At 41.4% G+C, this 18,377-nt stretch overlaps 1 protein-coding gene across 2 annotated transcripts in view; it reads left to right on the plus strand.

Moving 5' to 3' along the window:
- mat2b (methionine adenosyltransferase 2 non-catalytic beta subunit methionine) overlaps positions 1-18,377 on the plus strand; it is a 60,995-nt gene that overhangs the window by 35,250 nt on the left and 7,368 nt on the right. For both annotated transcript variants that reach the window (XM_066716413.1, XM_066716412.1), the window contains exon 3: positions 13,818-13,932. In XM_066716413.1, the coding sequence (XP_066572510.1) occupies positions 13,818-13,932 (115 nt within the window). The remainder of the gene's footprint in view (positions 1-13,817; positions 13,933-18,377) is intronic.

Genomic DNA, 18,377 nt, shown 5'->3' on the forward strand with positions numbered 1-18,377 from the left:
AGGAGTCCTGGAAGTTAAGGTATGGCCCCCACAAAGCCCCGATCTCAACATCGAGTCTGTCTGGGATTACAGAAGCAACTGAGGCTGCCTAAATCCACAGAAGAACTGTGGTTAGTTCTCCAAGATGTTTGGGACAACCTACCTGCCAAGTTCCTTCAAAAACTGTGTGCAAGTGTACCTGAAGAATTGATGCGGTTTAGAAGGCAAAGGGTGGTCTTGCCAAATATTGATTTGATGTAGATTTTTCTTCGGTTTACTCATTTTGCATTTTGTTAATTGATAAATATAATCTATTAACATGTTGATTTTGAAAGCATTCTTACTTTACAGCATTTTTTCACACCTGCCTAAAACCTTTGCACAGTAATGTATAAAGAATGAAAAAGAAACCAGAGTCCTTAGGGAGGAAAAAATGAAAGAAAGAAAAGAGAACCTCTATTAAATACGTATTTTCTTCACACAGAGCTACTTAGTAATGTCTAATAATGAGAAATGTCTAGAGCTCTAGACTGTTTTAGGGTTTTTCCAAGTGGTCTTCTCACCAAGAGGATGTGTGAAAGTAGGGTGGTCGATCGATTTTTAAAAATGCACTAAAGCTACACTTTTAAGCTACACTTAAATGGTTAGATTATGCCTTAATTTAGATATGTGCAATATGAAAAAAAGCTAAATTGTGATTAACCCTAATAAATGTATTTTTACGCACCAAAAACTTGCATTTTTTTACCGAATCCGCCATCTTGGATTTTTTGTACCTAGTGTCATTAAAAATATGTTTTAAAACTTAATATAAAAGTAAAAATATTAATACCACCACATCTCAAAAGTACAAAACCTTTGCCTAACGTTTGGATTGGATAGTCGGTACATTTTTAATTGATTTGTGTGAACTACACCACAACTACATGCTAGTCCAGCATTTGGCAAGTAACGGCACCGAAACGCAGCTCCGTGCAGCTGCTCTGCGCAGCCGCTCCGAGTGTGCAGATTGGAATGTAGCAGTTGAGCGGAGACCCTGATCCTCCTGCATTCCACTGCCAGAGCCGCCGAAATTCATAGACTGAGCAACGCTGAGCTGCAGCTGTGCGCTGTGTGCGCATCAGCACCATACATCTGTAAGCGTGGACTTTAACATTGATTCGCATTGTTGCTAGTAGCGTGTCCAAAACCGGGAGAAACTTCCAGGCCTGGGTTTAAAAAGGGATAAGCCCGGGGTCTCCGGGGCACCTGGGCTTGATGACAAATTTCATATGCATATAAATAGTGAAAAATAAGCAATATGGAAACAAAAATAAATAAAAACACGAAGCTCACTCTAAACTATTCCAATGGTGTTCTCTCTCAAATGCGATTATACAATGCTTTCAGCACAGTGTGCGCATCACGGTACCTTGCAGGCGCACACATTACCCTGTCACACACTGTTAGACACCTAAAACATATTAGTTGACTGAACTCCTGAAATCTTTGTTTTTTTTACCCTTATTTTATTCATTAAACTAGAACCCCGGGCCATATCAATAAGGTAATACTAAATAAGTAAAATAATAAACGCCTTTTTTGTGTCTGTATTTTACGTGGAGCCGAAATTATACACAAACTCAGTTATGCTGCATTATCTATCCATCCATATTCGAAAACGCTTATCCTGGTGAGGGTCGCAGGGAAGCCGGAGCCGGTCCCGGTCCCGGTCCCGGTCCCGGCACGTATATGGTGCAAGGCAGGAATACACCCAGGAGGGGACTCCAGTACTGCATTATTATTATTTATTTACATAGTTATTATGTATTGATAATTTGTATTAACTGAAGTGAACTTTTAGAGCCCCCAGCTGTTTGTAATACCTTGTTTGGATAAGTTTTTCATTTGGCTGATTGGCTGTTTACTTCTTATAGGAAGTTGAACCAAGGCGAACTTGGATCGGAACATTTTTCTTGAGTTCCTCGTATTTTGCAAAGGTGCTCAATTATATTGTAGGTTTTGCCGACAGGTTACTGAATGAACATTCAATCTTATCACTGAATGAAAAATGTTTGGGTTTTTTTGTCCCCGTCAACCCCGGTTTTATACCTATGCCAAACCCTGCCTTGCGGGGTTGAGAAATTGTCCGGGTTGCCTGGGTTTTCAGTGCCCCGGGTCCACTGGAACCACTAGTTGTTAGTATAGCAACAAAAATACTTTTTAATGCAATACAATAAAACGTTCCTACAGTATAGTAATTAAAAATTAGAGGAGAAGGTAAAATATGTACTGAATATTACATACATTTATTTTCAGTTAAGTAGTGTGAACTGCAGACGCAAGTTCATTTTTTTTAAAATGATCAATAAATCATTCGCATGTTTGCAGCACATTACTGTAACATGATCAAGTACCAAGAAAAATAACTGCAGGCACAATGAAAGGCTGTTTTCATATACCACTTGTAACGATCACCCTGCATGACTGTTGAGCAGTCGCACTGCCCTCCAAACTGAGTGATTACTGCCCCCTTTACAAACAGTTAAATTACGTCAGCAAGGGTGACAAACAGCAAACTCAGGGACGTCGATTGTGTCAATTATTAAACATTAGTTTATTGTGGGGTTGCAGTATGACGGAAACAGAAATGGGATAGATAGGAAAGAAGCCATGAAACAAGTAAAGGATATAAGGTAGGACAAGAAAAACAACTATAGGATAAAGACAGCAAAGAGATTTCAATTGGTATATAGAAAAGGATTAGTTAAACAGTAGAAAAGTACTGGAAATAGAAGAGGACAAAAAAGATAGAATAAAGTGTTTAGCTGAAGAAAAGTAACAAAGTAAAGGTGAAATGAACAAATGCATAAAACAATAAAACAAACTTGTGATTAAAGCAAAACTGCAAACCAACAAAAGGGTCAAATACATTGAAAATAACTGAAAATGCACCAGACAAAGCAAAAAACAAATAAAATGATAAAATAAAAAACAAACCAAAACAGTCCGATGCATTTAAAATTAAAATCCAAACAGTCAATGTATTTGACAAATAAAAAAAAACATAACAACCAAAAAAAAGGCTTTCTCCTGGTCCAGGCTGATTAGGACCAGGGGAAGCCCTCTCTCATTCGAGTAGGCCACGACATCCCTGAGCAGTATGGCGTTGTCGGCCGCCGATCTCCCCCGGGGACCGCAGACCTGGTTGGGACCCACGACTTGAGGGATCAGTGCTTTGGCCAATATCTTGTAGTCAGTGCGCAGGAGGCTGACCGGCCGCCAGTTCCTTAGATCCTTTGGATCTCCCTTCTTATGAAGAAGAGAGAGGATACTCCTCTTCATAGAAGGGGCCAGTCTACTCTCTCTGTACATCGACCCCAAGACCTGAGCCAGATCTTCCTTAAGCACCTCCCAAAAGATCTTATAGAATTCAGCAGGTATCCCATCGGAACCCGGTGTCCTTCCAGAGTTAAGACTCTTTATCACCTGGGAGAGTTCAGTGGTGGTGATCTCTGGATACTCCTCCGCCTCCTCGTCCCCCTTGTTGCGGGACTCCAACAGGGACAGAAAATGATGGATCAGATTTTGATCCACCACCTTCTGATCGTACAACTCCCTGTAGAAGTCCCGCACCACTGTCTCAACAGCCTCTCTGCCCTCCACCTCCTGCCCCGAGGAGTCGATCATGGAGGATATTGCAGGCCGCCTCTCCTTCGTTTTCTTGAAGAAGAAGCGGCTGCACTTCTCGTCGTCCTCCATGATGCGGACCCTGGAAAGGACCTTGATCTTTTCTTGCTCCTCCCAATAGAGGGCGGAGAGACTCAGTTTGACGCGGGCCACCTCCTCGGCTAGGTCGAAGCCTCTGAGCTGTAAAAGACTCAGGCACTGTAGGTGGGCGTTTAGATGGGAATATCTCGCCCGCCTCTCGCGAGCTTTCCGTTTCCCCAGCTGAATGAAGTAGCCCTTGGTCCTTTTCTTCACCATCTCCCACCACTCTATGGGAGAATCAAAAAGGTCCCTCAGGGTCCTCCACTCCTCGAGGCGTCTGCTAAAGGTCTTAATAACATGAGGGTCATCGAGCAGAGAGGTGTTGAGCTTCCAGACCCCAGGCCCCGACTCCCGTGTGCTCGGGATGAGCACCTCTGTCGTCAGGAGCCTGTGGTCTGAAAAGAAGACCGCCTCCGAAGACATGGCGGTCCTCTCCATTGGCTTACTGAGGAGGACAAGATCTATCCTGGAGAAGGAGGAGCCAGAAGAACTCACCCAGGTAAAAAAAGGGGACCAGGTCCCGACCTGCGTCGCAGAGTTCAAAGTCCTCCACGAACGCAGCGAGGTCCCTGCTGGATCTATCGTTGCGGGGCTTACTCCGGTCTACATCCCTCAGAGCACAGTTGAAATCACCTGAAATGATAACTGGTAAGGTGCCGATCAGGAGCGGGCGTAGCTGAGGGAGAAAGAGGACTCTCTCTCTCTCTCTCTCTCTCTGGCTGGTGGGGGCATAGACATTGACCAGCCTCAATACAGCCCCCTTGTATTTAAAGTCGAGGCTGGCCAACCTGCCCGCCTCAATCACCCTAAATTTTTTAACAGATATAAATGGGTTTTTCAGGAGTACGGCAATCCCGTCCACTCAGGACACGTTGGACCCCGACCAGAAAGATTCGCCTAGGGTCCAAGTGTCCCGGAGATCTTTATATTCTTTTTGGAACGGGGTGCCGCACTCCTGCAAACAGATAATGTCTGCTTTCATACCAGCTAGAGAGTTTAAAACATCGGCCCTCTTTTTCACCTCAGCAATGCTCCTCACGTTTATAGATATAATAGTTAAAGCCATAATGGCAGTGAGGGCAATTACCCGCTCCGTAACAATCATGTAAAGAATCCCTCCTCTTCCCCACTTCTCTCTTCTCCACTTCTCTCTTCTCCCTCACCTAGCTCAGCGCTCGCACCCATCATTTCAACCATTTGCCTCACCGCTTGATCCTCTAGGAAGACTATGTGGGGGGCTCGGCTCCCGCCACCCAGTAAGGCTGGCGAAACTCCACTGGGCTCAGGGCCTGTGGTGCTGGAGGTTCTTCCTGGTTCCCTTGTAGCCGAGGCCCGACGAGCAGATGGCAGGGCAGAGGCCTTGTGTGCGACTGAGTAGAGGACTGGATAGACCCCGCTAGTCGTTCTTTTAACTAATGGTGGGGGAGGGGGTGGTCTCTCCCTTCCCAGCTGTCTGCTGCCGCAGGCCTCCTCCCCCAGCGCCAGTGACTCTGCCATTGCGGCCCTGAGGTCTTCTTGGCAAAAGACACTGACTCTCCTCTCCTGAGGACCTGCGGCTCTCCCACTACTGCCGGGAGGGCACACCTGACCCCTCCCCTGAGAGAGTCTAGGGCGTGGGGCAGGAGGGATGTTACTATTATGGGGCCTGTCCTCCACCAGGATGCCCACTGGGGGGAGTGGAGAAGGCCCACAACTCTCCGCTCCGGACTCGGAGTGGGGCGTATAAAATTGAGAGGGAGAGGTCTCTGCAGCGGGGGGGGGAGCTGGCGGGGGGGGGAGAGCCAGCAGAATTAAACCTCTTGCTCTTCGCACCCCCCCCACCCATGCTCCTCTTCTCTGTCCTTCGCCTCTTCCCCGCCACAACTGTCCACTCCCCCTCTGCCTCCACTTCCGACCCAAAGTCGGAGAGGGAGCCTATGAGACTCCTGAGGACTGTTTCCTCTCTACCCGTATCTTGGGGTATCTCCTTTGGAGGAGCCTCCACTTGATTTTCTCTCTCTCCACCACCCCCGAGGGCCCACGCCCTGTTTGCATAGGAGGAGGGGCAATTCCTAAAAAGGTGCCCTCCCCCACCGCACAGGTTGCAGGTCCTCTCCTGCTTGCAGGCCCTGGTCAGATGTTCTCCGCCGCAGACCTTGCACTTAATAACAGTGCAGGCTGCGGCTAAATGACCCAGGGCCCCGCAGTTCCTACACAATTTGGGCATGCCATGGTAGAAGACTAGCCCCCTGTTTGCTCCTAAAACTACGGTGCTCGGCAGGTGGCGTACTCCACCGATGGCGGCCACTTCCACCTGCAGGCGCACCTGCCACCATCGAGCACCGGTCCAAACCCCATCCTCATCATTGACCCACTTACTTTCGGAAAGGATCTCACAGTGTCTCCTCAGCCATACCTCTACATCATACTCTGCCACTGCTTCATTATAGAATTGAATTGTAATGATTTTAATCTCTCTATCTGTCAAGGCGTCGACTACAAAGTCACTCAGGGGCATACAATCCTTTTTTTCTCTATAGATATTCCAAAAACTCTCCAGCACTTGAGGGTTCTTAAAACTCACCTCAAACACGTCTCTAGGTCCAGGCAGTTTTACCACGCAGTTCAGCTGAGAAGGGGCGAAGCCCAGGCCCCTCTGCAGCACGGACCTGCTAAACTCCAGCCGGGTGAGGGCCGCAGTCTCGGCTCCAGCCTCTCGGCTCCAGCCTCTCGGCTGAAGCGCACCGCATTATGGCGCCTCACACCGGCGGTTCACTGGGCCATGCTGAACTTTCCTACCTGGGAAAGGGTCCAGAGGCTCTCAATCCGGAGGTCGGGGCAAGTCCACCTGGCTGTGGAGCAGCTTCCACCTCCAGGGCTCTTGCAGGGAGCAGGCCTTGCAGGGAGAAGTCCGGGCCCTGGCTGCAGGAGGCCTCCCTCAGGGCCGTTCGCCGTTCGGCCTGGTCGGTCCCTGGGATCTGAGGCCTCTCCTGGATCCTGGCTGGTGACGTCAGCGGGGAGCAGTCCTGGTCAGGCCGGGCTCTGGGTAGATGGTCGGCCGGGCTTCTGGATGGGACCCACTCCGTGAGGAGTCCGCCGACTCCTCTGGCTAGGTCCCCTGTCGCTCCCAGTCCATCCCAATCTCCGCTTGCCTCGGCCTCTGGACCGCTCCAAGGACCCAGGACTCTGCAGCTCTGTCAACCGGAACCTCCCCGTCTCGTCTCGTCTGGCCTGGTAGAACAGCTCCCTGCAAACAGAAGAAAAAAGACTGTCAAAAACAGTTTGAAGCCCCCTGCTGGACAAAGGTTTCTCTCACAATTGGAAGGTTAAAAATGGTTAAAAGTTGATCAAATAAAAATCAACCATGGAAACTTTTCAATTAATCAACACTTTATTTTAAATTTAGTGTGCAGCTGTTCCGATACCTCCGCACACCACCCATGCTCTAGGTGATCAGCTAATGTCCTGCAGCACACTTTAACAAGACAAACTTGAATTAACTCCACTACCTGCACAGTCATGCTGTCAAAATCTGCAGTTGTCTCCTCTAAGTTTCTTAAGGACAGGCTCCACGTTCACTTCTACATCATCAAACAATTGAACATCTCCTCTAACAAAACTCTGGCCGTCTGACTGCCATGCCTTCAGTTTGCTGACAAGTTCCTGGTACCTGTCATTCAGCTGAAGAATATGCTCCTTCCTTGACAAAACGCTCTGTCACAATTTTACATTAATCCAAGTGCCCTACATCCTGTCAAGTACTGTCTAACATTTAGATCAGCAAAAACAGCTTCCACCAATTTGTTTTCATACTGAATTTCTCTACTGAATTCCAGCAAATCAGAGTACAGGTGAAAAAACCCAGCTGCATTGAAAAACGTTACATTGATTGTTACCTTTTGAATGGTACCAGTGGCACAAATTCAGATTTATCCTTGCCTAACAGAAATGTCTTGAATTGCACTGGTTTTCTACTTTTTCAAAGCCTCTTTCCTGCACTACCTTGCAAACAGTTCTGATCAATCTAACTGTCCCGCTTTCTCCTACTGTTTTGTGTACCCAATGTAAGCACAAACTATCTACTTTGTCTCCACTAAAAAATAATCTCTCCCAGATAGAAAGTGTTACATCAGCCTGGTGGGCCAAACCAACTAAATGCAATCCACAGAAAAGTCTTAAGTTTAGCCTTATCAGCCTCACTGTGCTGTGCAAAGTCTTCCACAATCTGTCTTTTTTTTCCTCAGTTGTAGCTCTGTCTTCCACAGAATTTGTATTGTTTGTGATAATTTCACTATCACAAAAATGTACATTCAAGTCACACCACCCAATTCTGACTATGTCCTGAACCATTTCTCTGACCGTATCAAATGTACACTGAGCAGAGCCTGATGCCTGTTCCGAGTCCTAAATGCATCCTTGTACCATCCTTAAAAAAGATGCCAGCAGTGCCATACTTGTAACCTATTTTTGTTGTCCCGTGCAGAGAGTCAAACCAATTCTACTTTGTAGTCTTTCTATCTGTGTACCAGCCAGTTTTTCTAAAACTAACAACATTAGATGCCTTATGCATGCTAACTCCCATATTAGCAACTAAGTCCATATACACTTCATCCATGTATCTATTTTCAGATTCTTTTATAGTAATTAAGTTTCATGATCTCTTTTCTTTTACTATGCATCTGCTTCTGGATATCTTCCTTTAGCACTTCAATGCTCTGTTCTAACTTAGATCAGCTTGCATTGGCTAATGCTTTCTCCTCCCTAAGATGAAGTGCCTCTCTGCATTTCTTTTTTTTGTCATCTCTACATCTAATCTTTTTATTGACATTTCTAATACTCGTCCGAGCTAATTTGTCTGAAACGGTTCTCAATTATTTTTTCAGTTTTAACTATCTTCACCTCAGCCTCATACAACCGAACCCCCCTCTCTTTCCTCTCTGTGTCTGTTCCGTCTGTTTAATCTGAGAGAGCTTTACATTCTGAGGTCAAGTAGTTTACTTTCCTCATCTCTTTTTGTATCCCGTCAACTACAGAATCCACATTTTGCAAATTAAGCAAATGACACTTGGAGCTTCCTGCACCTGTATCTGAAGCCTCGCCATCATGCACGATTCTTGCAAACGGCAGTGTGAATCCTGCCACCTCTATTTCTGCTCTTCTGCTGAATGTTGTCTTTCTATACTTCGCTTCCAAGGTCTTTACATACTTTAATAGCTCACAGCAACCACCCGTATCAGTTATACAGCTGTGCTATTGGCTTTGGTTTTTAACAAAACAGATATTAAATAATAGCAAGACAAATCCACAACTAGGATTCAGTTTATTAGTTCCCTGTCTGTCATATACATTAATTAATTTTTCATCATAATGTGGGCAATAATACAAATGTACACTGTACATGAATCCCACAGTCATATGCACTGACACTTTAAATTAAAAGAGGAAATAAGAAATACAACATTAAAATTCCAATCAAATCTGCGGGTCGTCATCGCTTATAGAATGGAATGTTAGAATATGCGCACACTCAGTGGCAACACAGGTGTTTTATGTTCAGACTAGCAGCAGTCGTGTTAAAGTAAACAAACCTATTATTTTCTAACTTCCTGACTTCGGGTACAAAAAGGCTCTTCACCTGCTGTGGGTGGGGATGTAACCTATGAAATGACACATTCATTTGTGGAGGGTGATCAGTGCCAAAATTAAGATGAACGTGATTATGAACATGAAGATGAACATGAAGATGATTATTAACATGATTATGAACATGAAGATGATTATTAACATGATTATGAAGATGAACATGAAGATATTAATGTTAATAATCATCTTCATGTTCATCTTCATGTTCATAATCACGTTCGTCTTAATTGTGGCACTGATCACCCTCCATATTCATTAGTGGTGTGTGTGAAACCACCATTTGGGCTGAGCTTTTAGAGAAGGGGAGGGACCGAAAATCTGTGCGCTGAGAGGCGCTGCTTTCAGTCACTCAATAGGACAAGCTGGCTTTTTACATTGGTGTGCAGAGAAAAAAGCCTTTAGTTTTGACAGTTTTATGTTTACTGTATTTGATGGGTTTTGTATTACTAATCTATGTAGTATTTGGATCGGATGTTTCTTTTAATTTTTCATAATAGTAATTTGAAAACGAATTGTAGAATATATCAAACATATTATTTAAAGAAAAGGTAAGAAGAATCATAGAATATATATGTTATATAAGAATCGTATAATGTATATGTAGAAACTGGGACATTTCAATTAAACTAATTAAAAGCAGTGTTTGTAATAATAATATTAACAAACATCATGTTCTTTTAAATATTTTATGTAATCCATTCATGCAATAAAAGTAAGTAAAATACACTTAATACATTTTAAACACATAACATATAATTTACACATTAGAATAGCTTGGGGGGTGTAGGCTGAAGACCTTAATGGTCTTGGTTGTATTGACAGTAAGAAGTTTGAACAGCCTTCAGTACAACTAACTAGTAACATTCTTACAGACATAAAGAATGAGGTCCAACAAAAGCCTTATAGTGGTAACATTCTTACAGAAATAAAGAATTAACTCCATGATGTTAAGAAAAACATGTAGTAAGACTTCAGACATATTGTATATGTATAAATAAATAAGTATATGTCTATTAAACTAGCAGATTTATACTTTTTCCAATTAAATATTATCCAGTCTCTGCATCTTGGGGAGTGAGACCTACCTAGCAGCACACATAAACAGAGTACAGACAGAGGCAAGAAGGAGCAGCAACCATAGAGGCAACAGCGAAAGATAAGCGTATAGAGGGACAGAGAGGGAGACACTATTATTTTCTGTATAATTTCTATGAAGTTCTTGACTTGATAATCAGAGAAATATGCCGTGACGTCACGGGGGTCCTAACTATGGAGCTGCTTTCCTGAGAGTCAATGGGGGAAATCAGAAAAGTCACAAAAATCATTTAAAAATAACATTTCATGCACATTCGATTGGAGCCATCACCATATTTTTCCGAAAGAACCATCGGTTAGTAGTCAAGTAGTAAAAAGTGAACTGTCGTTATTATTTAACATGATTATTCCAGGCACCGGCGTGTGGCTCCAGCGCAGGGCGAACTTTGACACGCATTCTCCAAAGAGATTAATCTGCAAATCAGCCCCCCGAATATAATCATTTTGTAAAATAATAGCGACATATATATGTTTTTGGCCCTCAGGAAACCTCAGTCACATAGAGGGCATAACAGTCACATTAGAGCAAGGTTCCTGCAGGTTAAGGATGTGGAAAAATAATTACTTTTAATTACTTTTGATTGTCTTAATTACTGATTTTTTAAATGACCTGGATCAAAGTGTTCTAGGATTATAATAGTTGCATTGACAAATTCCATATAAACTCAATTGGTGGAATTCTGCAGATCTGCGCATATCTGCGGAAATCTGCGCTACAAGAACGCGACCAATGGATTCCTCACAGACACGAAAACACTTTTAAGTGTATAATATGTGCAGTGCAATTAAACTACCACAAATCTACAGCTGGTATGTTAACCCACCTAAAAGCCAAACATCCTTGTGCGAAACTAACAATGACAGAAAAGGGCTGAGGAGCAACAAACAAATTAATATTATTAAGCTACATACACAGACAGGTATTGCCATTTACTTTGTATTGACTGTAACTCGAGCGCACAGATGTGTTTCCGAACGTAGACCGGTAGTCTGTGTTTTGAGTGTTGTTTGGAAATGTGGAAAAGTAAATAGTTTCGTTAAGTAGATTGTATAAATTAGTTACATAGATAGTCTAATACATTTTGTATTTCGCTGTTATGACCAGAAAACATTGCCACAAGGACGCTAATGTTAAGGCATTTTCGGTGCAGCTCACATTGCTAAATTATTAGGCTATTGAATGAAAAATAAATTAAAACAAATTGAAGATCTTTAAGTGAAAACTTAAATGTATGACTTAGGACTAACACTGGAGATGCTATTTACGTTAATGGTTGAGTTACATTCTACATTGAAAAGTGTTTTTTTTTTTTAGTGGAAATATATACACTCACCTAAAGGATTATTAGGAACACCATACTAATACTGTGTTTGACCCCCTTTCGCATTCAGAACTGCCTTAATTCTACGTGGCATTGATTCAACAAGGTGCTGAAAGCATTCTTTAGAAATGTTGGCCCATATTGATAGGATAGCATCTTGCAGTTGATGGAGATTTGTGGGATGCACATCCAGGGCACGAAGCTCCCGTTCCACCACATCCCAAAGATGCTGTATTGGGTTGAGATCTGGTGACTGTGGGGGCCAGTTTAGTACAGTGAACTCATTGTCATGTTCAAGAAACCAATTTGAAATGATTCGACCTTTGTGACATGGTGCATTATCCTGCTGGAAGTAGCCATCAGAGGATGGGTACATGGTGGTCATAAAGGGATGGACATGGTCAGAAACAATGCTCAGGTAGGCCGTGGCATTTAAACGATGCCCAATTGGCACTAAGGGGCCTAAAGTGTGCCAAGAAAACATCCCCCACACCATTAAACCACCACCACCAGCCTGCACAGTGGTAACAAGGCATGATGGATCCATGTTCTCATTCTGTTTACGCCAAATTCTGACTCTACCTCAACAGAAATCAAGACTCATCAGACCAGGCAACATTTTTCCAGTCTTCAACTGTCCAATTTTGGTGAGCTTGTGCAAATTGTAGCCTCTTTTTCCTATTTGTAGTGGAGATGAGTGGTACCCGGTGGGGTCTTCTGCTGTTGTAGCCCATCCGCCTCAAGGTTGTATGTGTTGTGGCTTCACAAATGCTTTGCTGCATACCTCGGTTGTAACGAGTGGTTATTTCAGTCAAAGTTGCTCTTCTATCAGCTTCAATCAGTCGGCCCATTCTCCTCTGACCTCTAGCATCAAAAAGGCATTTTCGCCCACAGGACTGCCGCATACTGGATGTTTTTCCCTTTTCACACCATTCTTTGTAAACCCTAGAAATGGTTGTGCGTGAAAATCCCAGTAACTGAGCAGATTGTGAAATACTCAGACCGGCCCGTCTAGCACCAACAACCATGCCACGCTCAAAATTGCTTAAATCACCTTTCTTTCCCATTCAGACATTCAGTTTGGAGTTCAGGAGATTGTCTTGACCAGGACCACACCCCTAAATGCATTGAAGCAACTGCCATGTGATTGGTTGGTTAGATAATTGCATTAATGAGAAATTGAACAGGTGTTCCTAATAATCCTTTAGGTGAGTGTATATGAGAGAGAGAGGTTGTACTTTCAGTGATATTTCAGTATTAATTTTGATTGTTTAAATGCTGCTTAAATATATATTTTTTTAATTTAAGAGTTTCACTAAATTAAAGGAAGCAGCATTATTACATAAGTCATGTTGTTGTGGGCTTTGTGTTTTTTTCCATTAAGGAAATAGAGAATTTGTTTCACATTGCATCCATACCTATGGCATATTAACAGCTTAGTAGTAAACAAAAATATCGGATCTGTATCGGTATCGGCAGAAAGTACAGGTTGAGGTATTAGTATCGGTAAAGGAAAAAGTGGTATTGAGCCATCTCTAGTGTGAAGTAGGGTGTTTGTGTGTAACACATTCATTCCTACTTCACAGTGGCATGACTGCAAGCTTTAAAGCAACAAAATGTTACAATTTGTGAAAGGGTCTGCATACTTTGGCAAGGCACTGTACATACTCTAAATTAAATTAAGTCTGTGACTGTGAACAGTGTAGTTAGCTGTTCTGGAGACGAATGGTTTAAAAGTTCCAAGCAGTACACTCTTGGCTGGATTAAAAAAAATACATAAGCCCTGTTGAGTTTTAATTGATTGATACCCAAGTATAGCATTTCAAATCTGTGTAATGTAGATGTTCCATTTCTACAATCTACTGGCTTCTTCGCCAAATACTCATTCACTGTTCAACAGCTTTTTGCTCCCAAAGAAAGAATACTTCTTTCAACCTATATGCCCAGCACACCTCCTAAAAATCCTAAAAACTGGACTGACATTATTAATTTTGAGTTAAGGGAGGCTAAAATGTTGCAGGTCTTTTTTTTTTTTTTTTTTTTCTTCAGCCCAATGTGATTGTACACTGTGCCGCAGAGAGGAGGCCAGATGTGGTACAAAACCAGACGGAATCTGCGACAAACCTGAACGTCGCTGCATCAGGAACCATAGCCAAGGAGTCAGGTTGGCTACCAGTTTGATCAACACTGCAGTCAATTGTATTAAAAAATATATTATTATTTTATGGTTAACTATACATGTTTTGTTGCCTTCTCATCACAACATGAAATAAACATTAATGTAAAAACAATATGTTCTGCAAATGGTATCTTTATACAATTGAGAGTGAGAATGAATCTTCAACATTATCATTTCTGACCCTGCAAGTGAACATTGTGTTTCACGTATTTTCCCAGGCTTTACGCTTACGTTTTTTCCTTAGGAGCACTGTGCCCCTAAATTGTACACACTAAAAAAAAAAAAAAAAAAAAAAAAATTAGTGGCACATCATAAATGGTTCATATTTAATGCTCAAATGAAAAACAAATGCAACAATGTTCAAGACATGTAAATGCAGCCTTGTGGGGGTGCAGTGGCTCAAACCAAAAAGGGGCAATTCATTCCAGGGGGGCAGCTAGCAAAGTGCAGTTCCTGGGGGTGGGTGAGTGCCGGTGTTATTTAATTCTTGGTAGATGCCCTTATCCAGGGAGACTGTCAGGTGTTCTGACAAACTGAGCTACTTGTCAGAATGAGCTACCTAGCGAAAGTAGGCATGCACAGTGAACACGCCCATAAATCTTTTGGTAATAATTATGTACTGTCGGGGAAAAATATTAACATCCTATCCTGCCTTTGTCCTTGGTGTGCCATTACTACTAACTTGGTTATCAGCAGTTCACATTCCTTCCTTGCAAGGTATTAACTGCAAATTACCTTCCAATGCAACTGGCAATTCAGAGGTTAATGATTATTATTCATGAGTAAAGATAATATTGATGAGATGGGTAGGCTTAGTTTCTAATGCCAATGAAATCACTGCTGGTTATTGGAAATGACCATTCAGACACTGATTATAATATGTTATGGCCCCTTGGGGGTATGTCCCAGAGGGGGTATAAAAGCTTTTTTCTATTTTAAAACTTCTGGGGAACAGTGTCACCCTAGCCTAAAATACTTTGAGTTCTGTGTTGCGCTGTTCCTCCCGTGCACGTAATAAATTCTGATTAGAACTCCAAAACTTTCTTCCACCACAGTACATTTAAAATGATTTTGCCCGTGTTATTTCACATAGTGACTAATTTGCTATTTATGCATAGATGACGGGAAGCAACAGCCTTTGCCATGCTGGGCATCATCATCCACTGTCATTATGTCTCCAGTGTATTCTCTCGTAGGGTGCTCATCATTGCCGTGTTCGTGCCATGTGAGTTCAGCTTTGCAAATGTTGCAGCAAACTGTCTTCAATGTAAATTCAATTTGAAGTGCTCCTATACTGTCCACGGGTGTAGCTGCAGCCTCAACCATCTTTCAAGTTTTTGTTTTTTTCGTAGCTGCGCCCGAGGTAGACCCAAATAATTAACGATGAATTACATTTTAAGATTTTAGTAGATTTTAATTATCAACGTTATCGATTAGTTTTTGCAGCCCTATTGTCGCTGAGTGCTATTGTATCTGTAAGTTTGTTTTAATGACAAGACGGCTAACGCCAGCTAGTAGGTCTTTGGATATTGAGTTTAATGAACCGCTGCAGCACTGTCATAAATGTAATTCACGGGACTTGTAGTTTTCGTTGTCTTCGGTTAATTGGGACAATCCACAACTGAACTACATTTCCCACATTTGCTACCGTAATGATTTGTATAAAATATCATTATCATAATCATTTCAATGTAGTCTTTCCTTAGAGTTCAAAAATTGTATTCGCACTGTGTGCCCAAATTGTATTTCACACTCACAACATTATTTTTACTTGCAAATGCGAGTAAAATGCTCGCACTATAGAGCCCTGTTTCCTCTTTTTGTGAAAATCCAAGCAGAGCTTGGGGTGTCATGCTTTGTCTGCATGGGTTGGCAATTGTCGCTTTTAAAGCATCTCCCTGCTTTTGCAGTTCTCACATGGTCATGCTCCTGTTAGGCTAGTGTTAAGTCATAAGCAGTCAAACACCAACTACTGTTTTTACCTGTAGTAATGGAGGACAATAATACGCCTTAAGGTAAAGCTTACCTGTAGAAAGACATAAAATAAACAATTATCTTGATAAATGTATAATAATAATCGGTGCGATAATGCCTTGAGCATTTTTAATACAAACTGCCCCTCCCCATTGATTTCTTTCAGTTTACAAAAAAATGCCACATCATGTAAGATGCGGTCAAGTCACAGGTGTGCAATAATCATGTATTTGTGACTGAATTAATGTAAAACTAATATGATTTGATTATATTTCTGAAACAAGTAATATTAAGCTTCTGCTGAGTTACAGGAAAGAAACCGATAATACCCAATTTCTCTCTCGGCTCCTCACAGAGAACAGTTGTGGTCAGTCTGGTCAGCAGCGGGCAGCCTGCTGCGTCTCTCTCTTCCATTTTTGTTCTTCTGTGCTCCTTTGTTCAGTTTGCAAGTTTATAGTGTTCCTCTCAACCAGTCATAATGGAATACCTCTATACCATGAGCTCAATGCATGATGAGACCATGCTTTACATGGGCCCCTCTCCTCTGCCCATGCTATAGGACTTTAAAATGGATTTGTAGTGTTTAGTATTGCAACAAAATATTGGTTTATACCATACAATGGAAATAAATACATAAACCTTCCTACAGTAGAGTAATTCAATTAGACTTGAAAAATTAAGTGAGGAAGTAAAGTGTAATATTTGATACTATATTCAATCAATATTTGTTTTCAGTTAAGTAGTGTGAACTGGACACTCAAGTTTATTTTTTGAACTGATTAATAAATTCGATTTCATAGTACTTATTTATATACATGTATGTATTTATTATTTTGAGGTCATCATCGTGTCCTGTTAAAACTGCTTATCTATTACCAGGAGAATTGCAATGTTTGCAGCACATTTGAAATTAATGTTGTAAAAGTATTATACAATTATTTCTTATTCTGTGAGAACACGTACGTGAAAATAAAGAATAGGATATATACAAGTTTTTGTAAACAAGTCTAAGAAAAGTTTGTTGAATTCAAAAACACATTATTTTCAACAACAATGCGTCATCTACATAGGTTTATTATGTTTCGTGCATATTATTAATCAGACTGAAAGCAGCGTTGCCGCATGAACCTACTATTGTACTTAAGACCCACCCCACCTTTTCAATTTTGCAATGTTTTTGAAAGTTTATCGGTTTCTGCTTTAAACACGTCACTGTGTAAATTAAATCTACTTAAATTTAATTAAATCTAATTAAAATATACAATTATAATTTTGTCTATAAATGAATACACTAAACCCAGTTTGTACCTGAATTAATTATATTCCCAAATCTATACGGCACCACTTCACTGTTTTACTTCGCTATATTCTAAATTTACAAACCCGGATGATAAGATTAGTAATACTAATAAAAATATATACCGTGTCATTGTCTGTGAAGCACATGTAAGCAAATGTGCCAGTTTGGAAAACCCTTGTTTTGTTTTTTCGTATGCAAATGCATAAGAACGTAAAGTTTCCAAACGAGAAGAGGCCATTCGACCCATCGTGCTCGTTTGGTGTCCATTCATAACTAAGTGATCCAAGGATCACTATTTTTGAATGTTCCTAAATTGTCAGCTTCAACCACATCGCTGGTGAGTTTGTTCCAGATTGTGACGACTCTCTGTGTGAAGAAGTGTCTCCTGTTTTCTGTCTTGAATGTCTTTCAGACCATTTTCCATATAAAATAAGAAATAATAAAAAAAAAGCTTTCATTTATATAATCTGATCCATGCATTATTTGGCTATTATTGTTGTTCGTGTGGATTCTCTGAGAATATAACAGCCAGCTACCCATCACCGAACTTCAAATGCTGCATATCTAACACAGCAAATGTCATAAAAACTGTTCAAATCAGAAATTAACAAGTTTCTTATGAGGAACTTCACTAGGCTTGAAAAACAAACCAAGTGCCAAGTACAACATGAAGTACAGTGAAACACTGATACAACGTACCACCTTGAGACCATAAGATGTGTATGTAATAACCAGGTATTGTACTGTAGCTGCACAACATCCACAAATTAAACAATTACAGTACTGTAAAAACTAGTACTAACTGATTAGTGTACATATACAGTGTATGTAAAGTAGTATAAATGTTTATTGCATTAGAAACAATTACTTCATGTTACTATAGAGCTACACAATACCATATTTTATATGTACAGTATTAAATATGGTTAGCTAAATAAAACATAATTTACAGTATTGTAATGCCCCCGTACTGTATAGTATGTAGCCTATATTGTTAATTTACACATAACAGTATATTTGCATAAACTTACAGTAGCTTTACTGGATGTTTTGTAAGTTCATTTTGCTTGCTGTACCACACACACGTTTGCAAATCTGAAAAACTTCAACAAAACAGTTGCGAGCAAGCACTAAACAATATAATGTCACGTGGAAA

This window comes from Amia ocellicauda, chromosome 11, assembly GCF_036373705.1.
Source record: "Amia ocellicauda isolate fAmiCal2 chromosome 11, fAmiCal2.hap1, whole genome shotgun sequence".
NCBI lineage: Eukaryota > Metazoa > Chordata > Actinopteri > Amiiformes > Amiidae > Amia > Amia ocellicauda.